The sequence below is a fragment of the Echeneis naucrates genome, chromosome 11 (genome assembly GCF_900963305.1).
Source record: "Echeneis naucrates chromosome 11, fEcheNa1.1, whole genome shotgun sequence".
Taxonomy (NCBI): Eukaryota; Metazoa; Chordata; class Actinopteri; order Carangiformes; family Echeneidae; genus Echeneis; species Echeneis naucrates.
Window position 1 is genome coordinate 3,760,281 of NC_042521.1, and position 16,484 is coordinate 3,776,764.

Here is a 16,484-nt window from a genome sequence, read left to right on the forward strand (position 1 = left end):
TTGGTGATAACCCCTCCTGTCAATAAGAACACCCCCCCCCCCCCCGGCCCATCTGAAGGGATGTCGGTCCAGCCATGCGTGTTGTTATTAATTAGTTCACTGTGTGTGCACCTGCAATTTATTAGAAGTTTAATGGACACTAAAGCAGCTTATTGCCCTCCGCCAGCATCGTGGGAGTTTATAAACGTCTGACCGTGACAATTAATGGCTGATAGTTTCATAATCATTTCTGAAATTCAAGTTTAAGGCCATTTCTCAGCATTCATTCATTCATTCATTCGACAATTACGATCTGTTCTTTTCATTGTTTCCTGTTTGTGTGTAATTATAAAGGAACTGTTACAGTTCTAATCATTTCCAATAATAAATCTCCATCAAGGTTTTGCTGCTTTTTCTTTAAAGGCTTTTCCTGCCTCATTAACGTCAGATGGAAAAAAAACAAAACTTTCATTCTGGAAAAGTTCAGTTTTACTCACCAACATTGTTAAAAGTCACCCTGAGAGAGACGAGACTCAGTCAGCTGTCTTCACTTGTCTTTTTTATTTCCTTTCATGAGAGAAGAAACAAACAACAAACACAAACTGACATGTTTCATACATTTATTCAAAAAAATGTTAAATATGACAAACAAATAAAAAGGCTCAATTTAGGACCAGGATTAGACGAGTGTTAATAAAAAAAAAAAAAAAAATTGTGACAGCTAGTTTAATTCTAAAAATGACAACTTCAAAAACAACCAAATCACATGAACATGCTGTGAAACCCAAAGCTTCTTTTTCTCCTTTTTGTTTTTGAGTGTGATGATATGTAGCCAACTGCTGAGGTCTTCAAAGATTTCATTTTTTGTGAGGAATCCCTTAAAATGGGAGACAGGCACTGAAACAAAGAACTAGACCCAAATCTGTAAACGTCTAAATTTCACATTCAAAAGGAGAAGAGTTAAAACTGAAACTATGAAAAGGTTGGACAGTGACATGCACACACAAAAAGGAAAAAACCGATTAGAGAGAAACTTCGTGATTTCTTCATTATTGCCATCCATTTGAGAACGAACTCATAAATTAAATACTGAAGGAGGGAAGAAAAACAAACAGGCAGTAAGAAAACGTCCCAATAGAAATAAAGTTAAATAAATAATGCTACATAATGTCTACCCTTTACCTACAGAGTCATGAGTGTTATATATATTTATTTTTAAAATCAGAAATTTAAGTTTTCTGGGTTTGTGCTTCAAAGTGCCCTTCCACTAAAACTGACCCCCACAGGCCTTTTGGTCCTGTCAGCTCCAGACCCATCAGCCCTGCATATTTTGTGTTCTTGGCATATGTCAGAGGTACAAACACACACACACACAGTATTGTCATGTATCAACATATACTTATTAATGTAGACTTTCTGAATGTCGAGATGTCTTTGATTTACTTGTTTGTTTTTCAGCACCATCAGTAAAGGCACAGTCTATAAACGGACTGATCATCAAACGATTCACTTCCAACCCTCCTCCTCCTCTTTTTATGAATATATGAGAAAAAAAACAAGTGCTGAGAAACGAAAAACTCCATCAGAACCAAAGTGAACTTATCGGAGGAGTTCGAGATGGTTTCATGATAAAGCGGAGGGGAGTGGGAGGAGGAGGGTTGATGGTTCATTGGTGCCAACAGTCTCAACGAAACAGGTCGATGTGCCGAACGCACCAGGTTTACTTTTCACACACACGTATTGCATTATCAAATTTGGAAAAGAAAAAAGACCACAGACCACCATTAGACAGATTATTAAAGGGCGTATTTCGATACAGCTTCTGCTTCACAGAGGACTTTGTTAGAAAAAATAAATGGCGAGTGCATTACATTAGTATCTTAAATATAAATATATCTCCATTCAGACTTAAAAATGCTTCTGTTTGAGGAAAAAGGCTCTAGAGGTCCATTTACTGAGTGGCATCACAACACGAAAAGGGATTTCTGTAAAAAGACATTTCTATGTATTTGTAAGCGGCACACTAGCCAACAATGTTAAACATGCCCACGACTTTTCGAATTCTTCAAGTAAAATCAAATGCTGGTAATGTCCGACATTAAGACAGAGCTGCAGCATGACAACAAACACAGAAGGGAAACAATCTGCTTGGATATCCTCGTAGTTAAAGGTAGTCGGCTCTGATCATCTCGACTCAACCACAAACTCATACGTCGTTTTTTTAAGTGCAGTAAAACACATCACCTTCATCTCTTTATATATTTCATCTATAGGTATCTGACGAGATATCAAATAAATCTTTTCTTCTAGCAGCTAAGTTTTGGTTCTGGCGACACCTTGTCCTCCCCCTCCAGTCCTCCACCCTCACCCTGACCAGGCACGTTGGTTTGGTCCAAGTGATGAAAAATGAAGGCTTTTACTGTGAAAAACTCCCCCAAAGGGTCATACTGACAACAAACTCCAGGCTCAAACACAGCAGCACTGTGGTTTCTTTTCCCCAACTCTGGCAACAGCGAGCTAAAGGCGTCAATCAACTTTAAGCTGCTGGATTCTTACTGTAGCTTTAACATCACTGTGCCAATATTTATTTGGTTGCCGTTTCATAATGACACAGTTTCAGCCAAAAAAGAAATATATTTATCCGTGAGGACGCACACCATCACCATCACCAGTGTGTGCGATTATTCTTTTTGTTTTCCACTGGACATAAAAATACTTTGATTTCACCATAACAAGTTTAGTTTCTTTGGGTCTTTACATAATGATTGATTAACATGATGAAATAAAAATGGAGTTTATCTGTGGGTCATAGGGATGTAGGAGAAACGTGCTTTTATCTGCAGTGTATCTATATTTTTAGCCCAATTATCATTGAAATTGTCAATTTTGTTCTACTTCAATTGCATGTGGTCAAAATCAGAGATGTGTTGGCTATTCAGAGACAAGGTTGATTAAAAGTAGACAAGTAATTAAAATGAGGAAGAGTTTTCATTATTTGATTTTGCTCTAAGAAACAGAATTTGAAGTGATTTGTTTCTAATATATCCTGAGCAATATTTTTAATACTATTTAATTTATATTATATATATAATCCTTATTATATGAAATAATTGTGTGATTGCAGTCTGTAATATTTTTAGATGCTGCTATTATACAAAAGCTGCTGTCTTTTCTATGGTAAAATCTTGTTAAAACCATAAAGATAAACGGTTCATCATGTGAAAACATAAAAGGCGCACGCACGCACGCACGCACGCACGCACGCACGCACGCACGCACGCACGCACGCACGCACGCACGCACACACACACGCACACACACACACACACACACACACACACACACACACACACACACACACACACACACACACACACACACACACAGAGTGCCCAAACCAACATTCGATTAAAATCCTTCCATCCTGTCGACTATTCGCCCTTTAAACCAAATGAGGCACTTTGTTTACGGTGTATAAAACACCCATCAGCCCTCAGGACCGATCCACGCCAATCCTGCTCGCTCACCAGGATGTCAAATACTGTACATTCCTGCTTCCAAGTTCACCGTCACTTCCCGAAACACACTCATCAGAAACCATTACAGCACACGAATACCCATCAAAAAATTCAGCACCGAACCTGCGCTCTCCGATTTAAAACCTTATTGCACTAAAGCAGCTCCTGACAACTAAATTGGTCGATTTCTTATGTAACATCAAGGGGAATAATAATTTAAAAAAAAAAAAAAATTATAGTAATAAATCAAAGCATTTGTGGTCGTCAGACGATGTAAACTGCCCTCTCTAATCTATTGCTGAAAACGAATATTAATTTAAAGTTAATAAAAAAAACAAACAACTCATATGTAGCAAGAGGAATACAACGTGCAAGAAACGTTTGGTGTAACACACTGTACCAGAAGAAACTATCACCAAAGAAGGTTAAAACTGTCCATTTCATGGCTTCCTCTTAATGCACCTTGCCTCACAGTAAGGCAACAAGCGACATACAACGTCTCAAAGACTGGCTGCACATGGCTTTTCATTTATATATCTAAATATATAAAAAGATTTCATTCCGTGTGAAGTTACACTTCTTACTGTCTGGCTGAACGACTGTGAGGAAGAAGAGTAACCACGAAGGCAGCACGCCCCCTTTCACAAAGACAGGGCCAACGTTGTGTTTTGCTTTGTTTCTGTGAGTGTACTCGACTAACAAACTGCCATGGCAATCACACATTTGCTGGAGAGACAAACAACACATACAGTATCTAGAAAGGTGAAAACACACAAACACGTAAAAACCGTCAATAATATAAACCAGCAACATCAGGCTCAGCGTGAGGCTACGGAGCGAGTCGGCCCCTCGCTGGTTCCGCTTCATTCCCACCTATGCACCAAAAAAAAAAAAAAAAAAAAAACTCAGTTTTTAGTCTCCCATCTGCTCCACCATGATTTCAGCACACAACACAAAAAAACCCAGCAACGCTAAAAGTTTGAGCTGCTGTGAAATCTGGAGGCGAGTAAGGGATGCATGGACAGATGCACAGACGCACAGAAACAACTGGCTGGTTTCAGATTGCATAATGTGGCTGTAACTCCTATCTGGCTTCCATCATCCTCACGCTGCATTCCTGTGACTGAAGCTGCACCAGCATGGAGTCGGATCCTAAGACTATGGCAGAGAGAATGGGAAGAGGCAGATTCAGGCGAAGTACATGGTCCTCAGTGTGTCGTGGTGGATCTGAACAGCCTTGGCCAGCGACTGCGGGTCCCTGCCGTTACTCTGCCCTGAGACATGGCTGCCCTCCGCACTGTGGAAACAGAAAAGGAGCAGAAGCCGTGAGACAAAGACAGCAAAGTTAAATCTAGGAATCAGATCAGTCAGAGAGATGATACATTTATTAATCTCCAGGAAAACCACTTATGATAAACTAAGAAAGCATGGAGAGCTCACAGCAGACATGAAACTCCAATACTCATAAAACCCAATTAAAAAAAAAAACCAACTCATCAGCTCATTCATCCTAAAACTAACAGTAACGTGTGCTAATGTGATTTTCTTCAATAATTTTCCAAGATTCTTCAATTTCATGAACAAAAACTAGAATTCATAAGGAGGCCTGATATATTTATACATTCCAGATGCAAATGACGAACATTTTATAGACTGTAAAATTGTAAAAAGATAAAAATATAGAGTATATTTAAGTTCCTGAGAAAGCGTATTACATCATAAAGACCTTCCCCCCACCTGTCATGCTCTTTGTCGACCAGGTGGTAGCGAGCGCGGAATGCCACCAGGTGGGCGTAGTAGGCCGGTGCTGGGATGGAGACAGACCGCGTGCAGCGGACGTAGGTGTGGCACAGCTGGTAGGTGAGGAGCTGGAACTCGTCGGCAGTGAAACAGTTGTCGTCCCACAGAACGTGGTAGTGGGACGGCCGGCTCGTGCCCTGGAGAAGGGAAAGCACTATTAATCGCACCCTAGAGCACAAGCGGCTCCATGGAGAGAGGACAAACAACAAGCTGCTAAATTTAGGTGAAGCGGGGACGTCTGGGTGTTCGATGGATTCGTGGAAACGTTACAGGGATTCTGCTGCTACTTTAAGGTCTTCAGAAAAGCTTTCATTTAGTAATCAGGCACCTACAACCAGTGTAATGATGTTGACTCCACAATGGGAGGTAACAGAAACATAAGGTAGCATCCAAAGTAAAACAGAACCTGAAATCAGCCTTCATCATATTGAGAAAAGGTGTTCTGTACATTAATCAGTAATAATATAATCATAGGCTTCTTCTTTAAAAAGGTCAATAAAACACCATCTGCATGCTTGTTTTTCTAATCTTCTAATCAGGCTTGACACTTTTCAGGTTTTGCTTTGGGCAGTGCAGTAACTTCAAGTCCTACCTGAATCCCAGCGTGACTGCAGAGGTAAAAGTCAAACTCGTAGGGGTGGGTGATGTCAGTGTCCACCGTAGTGCCCGCAGGAATGTTTCCACTCCGTCCAACCTGCAAAACAGATTTTTAACAGACCTGAGCAGTGACCCTAATGTGTAACTCTGGCTCAATCCTTACATCAAACCAGTAAAGTGGCCAAACCCAATTTCTTTTTACCATTAATAATAACAATAATCAAGTCCAAGCTCACCCGCTCATTGCGATCTGCACAGAAGAGGCGTGTGTGATGACGTTTCTGTACGACGATGTAGGTTATCCCCGGCTGGTATTCTTTCTCCAGACTGATACAAGCCTCCCTGATGGCCAGCAGCTCATAGTACAGCACCTAAACAGGCAGTATTCAAATCATCAGGAGGACAAATACATGCATTTAATAATGACAGTATTTCTCAGGTGCCTCAAAATGAGAAGACAGAGGAAACACTCCACCTGTCTGAACTGGCCCTCTGACACTCCATCCCTGTAGAAGATGATCCTGGTTGGCTTGTACCGTGTGGATTTGTAGAATTGGATCAAGAGCTCTCGCACCATAGAGGCCAAGTCCTGGATGACCTCCTGTCTGGGCCTCTGGACCCGCACTGTGGCACAGTACCTGCTGGGGTGGGCATCCATGCTGCCCACCACCTGTAGAGAAAGAGCAGTCACAAGTCAGAGACAGTATTCAGGTAAAAAATAAAATCAATCAGTCAAAAATACAAGTCACTTTATGAAAATTAGACAAAAATAACAGCTTAGCCTCACCGCTGCAATGGATGGCTTTTTCCCGTCTCCTGCTGGAGGGTGAGTGACATCGGCCCCGAGGAAGATGACAGGCTGCTGGAACACAGAGGGCCTGGATGGATGACAGAAAGACAGAGATAACACATGAGTCAGGAGAAAAATGAAGAATGTCATAAGACAGTTTTCTACAACTTCCGTGTGCTCTACACCCTGGGGTGAAAGAACACAGAACACAGAACCCAGAAGATCTTTGTTCGCTTCTGCTTGTGGTCGTGGGATTTTACCGTTGGTGTGGAACCAAGATGTTGTTAATTCCTCCCAGTTTCACGTTGATCTTGAGGCAGAGGTTAGAAAGTGTCTGAGGAGACGTCTTCACTACGTTCTTCACCTGGACACACTGGGTGGCCATGCCGAGGAGAGTGTCCCCCACCCGCTTCACTTCAGCTGTGGGTCACAGATTGAACATTGCTCTCATTAGATTTCCTGAATACTTTGTTTTGTCTTCCTGAAGCAGACTTGTCCACTGTTTGAAACATTGAGTAAGGTTTATTGTTGTACCATAGACAGGCGTTTTCCCTGGAAGGATGACAATGATGAGCTGCAGCCCGGCATAGGTGTTCTTCAGATGTCTGAACATCGGCTCCACGCTGTCTGCTCCCTGAGCGTATTTACAGAAGCATGGCTGGCCTTGGATCGGCATCCCAGCATCCTTTGAGATTTTCCGCAGCTGGTCAGTGAAGCTCCTGAGTATGGGGGAAAAAAAAAAAAAAAAAAAAAAAAAACATTTGGGTTATGTACTATAGCATGAAGAATGTGTGTAAATGGTCCTGAGTTTAAAATATGTGCCAGCAAAAGAATGGAAATGGGACGGAGAGAGAATGTGGGACACTGAGAATCAAATCAGTGACTCCAGCTCAGCATTTGCAGCATGCAGCATGCAGTATGCACCTTAACCACTGGGGTGCTGGGTCACCCAGTCTAGAAAATTAATGATAACACCCCGGCATTATACCTCTGAATAAAAATAGCTTCAATCTGTGACATCTTTATCCTCATAAACTAGATTTATCTTACAGAGATTGATTTCCAAATAAAATCTGAGTGGGACTAATGACGATGAGAAAATGTGGTGAATGACTGACGGTGTTAACACAAGACGGTTGTGACCCAAATTGCCAAAAAAAAAAAAAAAAAATCCTTAATTTTCTTCCCTTTATTGGCGTTTATCACTTTTCCATTTTACTACTCTGCCAATTAGTAACTCAGCAAAGTAACAACAATGAACTCACTTGAGGATCTCTTCCCTGCACTGTCTCTGAGTGGCAAAGCAGGCGATGGCCCACATCTTGATCTCCACTCCGGTGTGAAACTGCTTCCCCCTCATGTCCCACACCCCGTGACTGGGCGTGGCCACTGTGCGGTTCTGCAACGACAGTGCAGGGTTGATCTGCTGGGGCTGGCAGTCACATAGACACATACAGTACATGGACACAGAGACAATGTATGGATTCAAAGGATTCAGGCAGCCAGTGTGAGCAAAAGATAAAGACTAATGATTATCATTGAAACAGATTGGCAGGCTGGTCGTTTTTAACTATTTCATCCGCGCTCATTTCTGATTGGGTCGTGCATAAAAGATGCAATGCAAGATTTTTTTTTTTTTTTTTTAAATGGGTGGCATACAAAACTGATTGCTTTCAAAATTAAAATGCTTGTGTGCGCTAGTTCTTAAAATTGAAATTAAAGCGCAAATAACTGGAGCAAATACAGATAAGACAACGTTCATAGAGGAAAAGCAAATAAAGGATGTGAAATTAGATTTTTCAATGCAAACATATCACACATGAGAAAAACTTATCCACAGAAACTATTCACAGGGTTTCCTCATTTAATTTTTCAAGGGCTTACTTGAAACAATACCAATATGAGAGTTAGGTTTTAGTGCATTAAATCCACTAAAAGAGCATTTTAAAGGCTCTTTTTTGTTTTGTCTGTTGGGATTATTCATCCACTTTGTGTACTTCAGATGACTAACCAGAGGAAACCCTGCTGAAACATGCTGAAAAACACACATGCATATGAAGCGTGATTTAAAGGGGAAGGTACCATAAATGGTTCAGAGCTCACCCTGCCGCCATACTGCAGCATGGGGGCCGGCAGGACTCGGCCCGTCACCTGAGCCATCTCATCCCGCACACGGAACTGAAACTCCTGGACGAACGGGTCAGCCTCGTAGTTTGCACTGCGGACCTGAAGGGCAGAAAGGATGTTATCTTATTTTACTTTCCAGGAAATTAAAAAGTTTTTTGCTCTCGTGGTGCACCAGACGCTCACCAGCCTGCTGATCTCCTCCTGTCTGTCTGGTGCTGAGCGGGCTGTTGCTTTGATCATGGTGGACGTCTGGTTATCTGTTAGTTTTTTAATGCAGCGCTGTCCAGCTACAACGTTGCACACCTAATGAAGAAAACATTAATGACAATTAATTCAGCCCTCGATGACAATAAATTTGCTTTAATCTATCTCTATATTCTATACAACTCTATTCAAGGTTGATGATTTGTTCTCACCCAATATTGAAGCTATGAGCAGTGATATAACTGATCTTATCTTTACAGTAAGTCAACATCTCTTTTATTTATCTGTAGCCAACTACTACACAGCTATCAGTGGCTGCACCTCAAGACCTGTATGATTAGTGGAACAAACCTGAGCTATACACAAGTGACCGTGACATGCTGACTCTCTTCACCAGACAAATAATAAGAAAAATATCATTCTAAAACGATTTATGGAAGCCAGGAGGTTGATTTCATCCTGTCACCGTCAGTCCTTACCTCCAGGGGCAGGTAGGTGTGTTTTTGTTCCTGGCCCACCTGCAGGCAAGGCAGGTGGGGATACTTCAACTGCAGACTGTACTTCTCTCTGAAGTACTGCGCCACTGTGCGTTCGACTGTCTGACCATTCTCAAGCTGCAATGGAAATCTGCGGATTCAAAAGTGACAAGAGTCCCTCATCAGTGTAAGCCAATGACAGCTTTGACTGCAGGTGAAGAGCCACTGGGGGGTGATGATGTGAAAACATACGTCTGGAGGCTTGCAGGGCGTCGCGTTACATTGCAGACTCTGTACTTCCTTCGCATGGTTCCACAGTGTGTCACTTCCACTTTAAGACCTATGAAGATGGTGGTGGCACAGATGTGAGACAGCACAGATAAAAAAAAATTAAGATGGGTTATTTACATAAATTTGTAGCAGCTTTAAACGTCAGATGATCTAATTGATCCAAACTCTCGAGCAACACAAAGCTGTGACTGAGGCGGCCTTTCTTTGGGGACTTACCTTTGATCTCTTTGGTGAACTTGACCCTGTGGGAGTCAGTGAGCGGGCGGGGCTGCTCGTCAATGTTGTGAATGTCCAGCACCTCACACATGAACTGAATGACTGGTTGTGCTTTGTAAAACGCCGTGGCCGACACTGAAAACAGTACAGAACAGGGTTACACTGTTACAGCAAAAAAACTGTTCAGACTAACTTTGAAGATCAGCACCTGCAGGTTAGAAGAAACACTGTCATTTCACCCAAGATCACAACAGGATAGTGAAGTCTTATGCAGAAATCCAAGATATTTTGAGTTGATCATGAAGTTTTGAATAAAATAAAGTGACATTTTAATACGATTAGTACTTATCAACAATGCTGGAGACCTTTTTAGAGGATTTCATTCATAGAATCAGTGTGCAAAATATCTAAAATAAAATATGAATATACATATGTATGTATATGCAGCTCAAGGTCACATCTGTTTTTGCATTTTCAAATGTTTGCTAAGTTAAAAGAGAAGACACCATACCACTGTCATATCCATCTCTTAAATAAGAATTCAGACATCAAATGGTTATCTAAGCTCAGCATTAAGTCTAGAAAGAGGGATAGATATAAGAATGGAATGAATAACTGAAATCTGAAGGAAAGTAAATTAATTTATTTCCCAAAATGTTGAATTGTTTTTGTATGCGTTTACTCACCATCAATATTCAGCATCATTTTCCACATGGCCGGCCGTACTGATTGATGGAAGCCGAACCAAACCTCTCTGCCTCCACCCAGCGGGTGGTCATAGCCCTCCGGGGAGGAGAAGAAGGATCGTCCAACAGGGGTGTACCTGGTGAGGGCAGAGGACACGTAGGTGAGACAAAATTTAGTAGAGCACAAAAATAAAATTCTACTCTTGCTGGGAGTTGCATTCCCTGTGAGGTTCACTGGGTCCAGCAGCCTGAGTTATGGGCCTGCAACCACAGAGGCTAAAAAGGTTTTCGGTCATGTTGCTGAACCTATTTTAGTTAATGGATTTAGCAAATGACACATCCCGAGGTAGAGACATAAAGATACTGTTAATCTGTGGTATTGCCAGGTACAAACATGAGTGAGTCATATAGTTTCTGTTAGCATGTGAAAATAAAATCCTGCATGACAAATTAACTAACAGGTATCCTCAGATTGTATTTCCTGACAATAAATACTGATCCAATACTTAAGTCTCATTCTGATATTAATTATTTGGCATCAAAAATCATGATTTGGAAATTTAAAAAAAATTACAAATAGTTTTTTAGCTATCTCAAATACTTAGCTTTAGCTTAAGATTTGACAATCTCCACTTTTACAGGATGAGGTTAACTTTAGATATTCAAGTTCAGAGGGAACTCACTTCATAGAGGGGAGGTGTCGCAGGACGACATCCACAGCATGAACGGGATTAGTGCTGAGGGGTTTGTCCAGGTCCAGCGGTTCAGGGACACCTCGTCCTGTCAAGACTTCGTGCAACATGTGCCAGCTGACCAACGACACAAATCTGATGGTGACTTTAAACGGACGGTCCTTCCCACCTTCACCTGGCAGGGTGACATCCAGATCAACCTGCAGAAGAAAACATGGGATATTGTGTATTCATCGTATAAAATATGAGCCTTTAGCTTCTGTTCAATCCAATTTAAGCTCTGGGTTCGTACATGTATATTTTATATATCTTTTTCCAGAAGGCGTCCAATGACATGAAAAATAAATACGAACAGATAAAGACTTGCAACTAATGCAATTATTTAACAATGGTGTTTACTCTTACCCCACTAGTGGCGACAGGAAGCGGACTAGCAGTGTAGAGGCTTTTCTTCCCATCATAAACTGGCAGACGGTCACCGAAGATTGTTACCTTGAAATGCTGAACCATGGAGTCCACCACCTCCCTGACAAGACAATCATAACGTAACTTATTGCTGCCAAATACACACATCTTAATAAACATTAATAACCAGTTATGGTATATTTTGTAAAGAAAATGAAAGTTTGACACTGTCCAACAATGATACCTGTTGACTCTGCGAGGACATTTGTCAGGTTTGATGTCCACTTCATACAGGTAGACGTCGATTTTGGGGATTTCCACCTGAAAACAGTTGGCCAGAAGCTTGATGGGCTTCCCAATTGTGCCATAGCCAGGTCGCCGTGGCAACGAAAACAAGGGTTGGTCTCCAGCGGCTCCTACGACGACACAAAGAGCAGTTAACCTCCGGAAAAGGTAGCTTGACTATTTTCACAGTATCTATTCTGAAAACTCTGAATATCTAAGATCAGAAGTAGATCAGGAATTGTTTTAGTCTAAATGTGGAAACGTCACACTTTTTGTCTCTTATCAGCGTTTCTGATATATATTTGAAATATTATCTTAATATTTCAGTCATAATATTGTTCTTGTACCCAAGCTGACATAATTCAGGTTTTTCTAAACCACTGCATCTTAATTTCAACTTTGGATCAGTCCTGATACGGTTTCTCTGTTACGGCTGAAACAAAGCCCAAACTAGAAGTCATGAACATGACAAACAGTTTCATGTAAGCTAAGAGCTTTGAAAAGAAGACGCACAGTTGGGAGGAAGTGGTTCAGCTAGGAAACAGCAGATGGTGGCTGTTGGGTCTGAAGGTGGTCAGGGACGTTAAAACTTGATAAAGTGATGAAACAGGCAGACAAACACACCCCCCACCTCCTCCCACCTCATGTAAATCTGATAATGTCTGTTTAAAAGGTTGTGCAGTTGGGTGACATTTAATCTAAAGACCAGTGTGGCGGTCACAGATTCCTACTGACTGACGCAGTCCTCGCCAGACTGGAAGAGAAGTAGGCGGGCGACACCATGCCATTTTGGCACCAATTATCATAAATGCCAAATTGGAAAGTTCTCAGTGAAAACAATAAAATAAACCAGCTGGTGCCACAAAACCACACACTTTCCACAAATGTGACTCAGAGGATCCACACACACACACACACACACACACTCAGAGCCCGACATGAACATCCAGTCTGCACATACGCATGGGCCTACTGCTGTAAAAACAGTACACTGCATTTTCTGTTGTGTTGAAAAGAAAGCAGGAGCTGTGACCATGAAATAAGTGCTTGAGAGCAGCTGTGTGGGCAGAAAATATTAGAGAGTTTCAGTTTGCAGCTCGAGTCAGGGTCAAGAGGTGACCCTGAAACTGCTGTAAGGAGGCATCATTCAGGGAAAAGGCTGCGCTTTCTGCTGCTGTGTCCCCGACTCGTGTTCTCCCCTGTGCTGTTCCCATGGAAATGGTGCCCATGTTGCTGCCGTTTCTCCATGACAACTATAACGATACCAACAAGAGGCGGAAAAACAGGTGCAGTGATTTGTCTCTTTTATCTCAGAGGAGTGATGAGCCAAAAATATACATATATTTAAATATATCACTCTTTTAAATCAAAACTGACACTTTTATATTTGAAACTAAGAGAAGGTTAAGGAAAAAAAAGTGAAGCAACATTTATTTGAGGATTTATAAAAAGCCTCTGCAGTGTGGCAGAGGGCAGATAGCAGTTTCTGCACTGGTAATGACCCAAATACACAAAATGTTCACAGTAGAGTGAGCAGGAACGGAGAGATTGATGACCGGTTATAAGACTGCCTCATCATACACATGCACCAACAACCAGAAAGAGCCCACACAGAGCTGGCATTCAACCCACACACTTTAAAAGAGCACTTCACTCAGCGCAGTCTCAACATCACTTCACAAAAACGGAGACTAAAAATGTGTAACGCTTCTACTGAAACCATCAAAACAAACATCGGTTTAACCATGATGACCTTGTGTTTGGTCGAGTATTGCTCACACTTTTAAACCTGCAAATTTGAAATCCAACTCTACTTATGAGCTACACAAAATGCGTCAGCTTTCATAAAGCTGGGAAATTAAAAGAATACACCACACATCCAGTACAATACATTGAAATATAGGAGTCAGTCAGGCATTTTTACTCATTTTTCATGCAAAATCCATGAAAAACTGACCAAACTTCTTCAGCATCCACGCTCTTAACTGCAATCAGACAGTATACATTTAGGGACTTTCCTTTAAAGTTCAAACAGTCCTTTAAGATTATCAGCCCCCAAACGAGGAATATTGGCCCACTGACATAATATAATGTTTTCTCATTGAATCTGAAGTTAAGTAATCATTTTAGAAATAATAAATAAAAATAATAATTTTAATGGGCATTATTCTGTTAAAACATAATGTTTGACGCATTTTTCTTTAGATACAATGAACCTTTCACAATCGCAGTCAGTAATAGAAACTGTGGCTGGAATAAACGCAATCAATGAGCATTATACCGCCTAAGGCGCCTATTTGAAAATGTTCTCATTGGGAATTTATCAGTCATTATCATTCTGCAAGGAAATTAGAATGACAATAGAAATAAAATCCAGATTTTCAATCAGAGCAGAAATAATTAATCGATAATTAACAATTTCAAACATTTGTTTCAGTCTTGTATCAGCCAAAAATGCCACTGGTGGTAGTTCTTAAAATGTGAGGATTAGCTGCCTTCTCTCACTCATATCAAAGTACATCATCAATATTTGGCTCACCAAAGTTTAAGGTAATATCTCCATCTGAATTTTCAAAACATAAGATATTAAACAGTAATATAACACAATAGAGAAACCTGTAAATTCTCACCCTATTACTTTAAAAAAATAGGATTTAACAATGGTTTGATAGTAATAAAAAAAAAGTCCCAGTCAACTTCTTCTGTCTGCCAATAAATGACTCAACTTTTTGTGTCAGTTCCATATAAGACTTGAGTTAGAATTAGAGTACCACAATGTTGTCAAGAGGCGGTGATAAATGTCATGTTATTAAATTTCCTATCAGCCTATTACACAAGTCCTGACATTGATTTTAATCACATCTCTATCAAAGTTACAACATGTGCTCATGCAATGTAAAGTGGGTGGAGGGTGAATGGGCCAGTTTCAGTCAACCAGTTTGCTCCTTTTTGTCCAACAGTCCAGCAACATCGATAATAAACAAGCTGGGATCCACCAACGGTTCCCCCGATTTGTGATGAAACAGTATTCAATAGTTTGGGTTACTATGGCAGCAGCTGGTGTGAAAGGCTGCCCTTCAATCGGATGTACACACACACACTCTCATACTTCAGGCACACCTGACGGGATCACCACCTGCCTCTGACAGCCGACATGAATGAGAGAGAATAGCAGAAACCTGTGAGACTGGTTTGGGGCGCACACAGAGACACACACAGAGACACACACAGAGACACACACAGAGACACACTGAGGCTCTAAAGTCACCGCTACAACCCAGCAGGGAAACGGACAGCAGGACAGCCTGGCACTTATTAACTCACCATACTGTCCCTTAGCTGGCAGATCAAACTAAAGCAGCCCAACACGCAGTGCTGCAAAAATCTCTCATCCTGCTCAGCTTCCGTTCAGCTGCCGTTCATTGCCCAGAGAGGTGTGATTGATAGGTATTTTATGGCCTGATAGAAGTGAGGTGGACAAATGGCTGTGAAATTAGACTGTTAGCCCGGGCTGGGCGGACACACACAGTCAGTGTCGGACTGTGTCCCACCTGTTGTTCCGATTTCCATTCATGAGGTCTCTGTCCGGATGACCCGGCACCCGGCGATCGACTCTGACTCTGCCTGGATTTAAGGTTCAGCTTCAGCTCCGGTCTCCGGTCTCCGGTCTCCGGTCTCCGCTGTGAACCCGGGCCGCTTCGGGGTCCCCTCTGCTGGGAAGTCCTCTCTGCTCCCCCCGGCTCCCCTCCTCCTCCTCCTCCTCCTCCGTTGCCTTGACTTGCCTTAACGCGACGTGACAGCTCAAAGTTGAACAAAACGTCTTCTGAAGTTCTATGTAGAAGAAGAGGAATATTAACTTTTATATTTTGTCGTGTTTAACTTTATCTATTTATCTTTTTTTAGAGTTTGTCTGATTTGGCTGGTCGCGGCTGAGCTAACGCCGTTAGTTAGCTTTAGCTAACCCCAACTAGCCGCTAACGGACAACTCGGGGCAACAAACCGACATAAATATTCACCTGGTCGCCGGCTTTAATCGCCCTCCCCGGTGGCTTAACGTGACAATCCGGTGCTCTTTCTTCAACCAAACGACACGGGCGGCTCACTTCCCCCGGTGTCCTCCTCAGTATCTGCGAGAAACCGGTCTGAAATCTGCACTTCACGCCGCCCTCTCTTCCTCTAACGTTAAGCTGGCAAGAATCCAACATAACTTGTTCCGGGACTGCCCTTCAAAACAAAAGCTCATTGGGCAGCCGTTTCCACACCTGTCTGAGATTTGCACCACAGATTAAATTTATGATTCGTCTTTATTGATTTTGTTGTTGTTTTTTTCACACGCCGAGATAATCAGTTATTGGAAGTCAATCATTTGTATGACTCAACAACCGTAGATAGGTAAATATTACAAGCGTGCATTGGCT

The 16,484-nt window shown here is 41.7% G+C and overlaps 1 protein-coding gene across 4 annotated transcripts; it reads right to left on the reverse strand.

Annotated features, from left to right (window-relative positions):
• Positions 1-584: 584 nt before the first annotated feature.
• On the reverse strand, positions 585-16,207 carry ago3b (argonaute RISC catalytic component 3b). Of its 4 annotated transcripts, none has more exons than XM_029513758.1 (20): positions 16,083-16,207; positions 15,618-15,897; positions 12,026-12,197; positions 11,782-11,902; positions 11,368-11,576; positions 10,685-10,821; positions 9,999-10,133; positions 9,744-9,831; positions 9,495-9,642; positions 8,995-9,114; positions 8,788-8,910; positions 7,950-8,083; positions 7,219-7,403; positions 6,945-7,104; positions 6,682-6,772; positions 6,370-6,564; positions 6,131-6,265; positions 5,890-5,991; positions 5,235-5,434; positions 585-4,794 (listed from the first exon to the last, which is right to left on the reverse strand). In XM_029513758.1, the coding sequence occupies exons 2-20, from the start codon at positions 15,634-15,636 to the stop codon at positions 4,686-4,688; spliced, it is 2,583 nt and encodes an 860-aa protein (XP_029369618.1). In that variant the 5' UTR covers positions 15,637-15,897; positions 16,083-16,207; the 3' UTR covers positions 585-4,685. The 4 variants fall into 4 exon arrangements, with proteins under 4 accessions (XP_029369618.1, XP_029369616.1, XP_029369617.1 ...); XM_029513756.1 differs by having other exon boundaries at positions 7,950-8,116; XM_029513757.1 differs by having other exon boundaries at positions 8,767-8,910.
• Between the last annotated feature and the right edge of the window lie 277 nt (positions 16,208-16,484).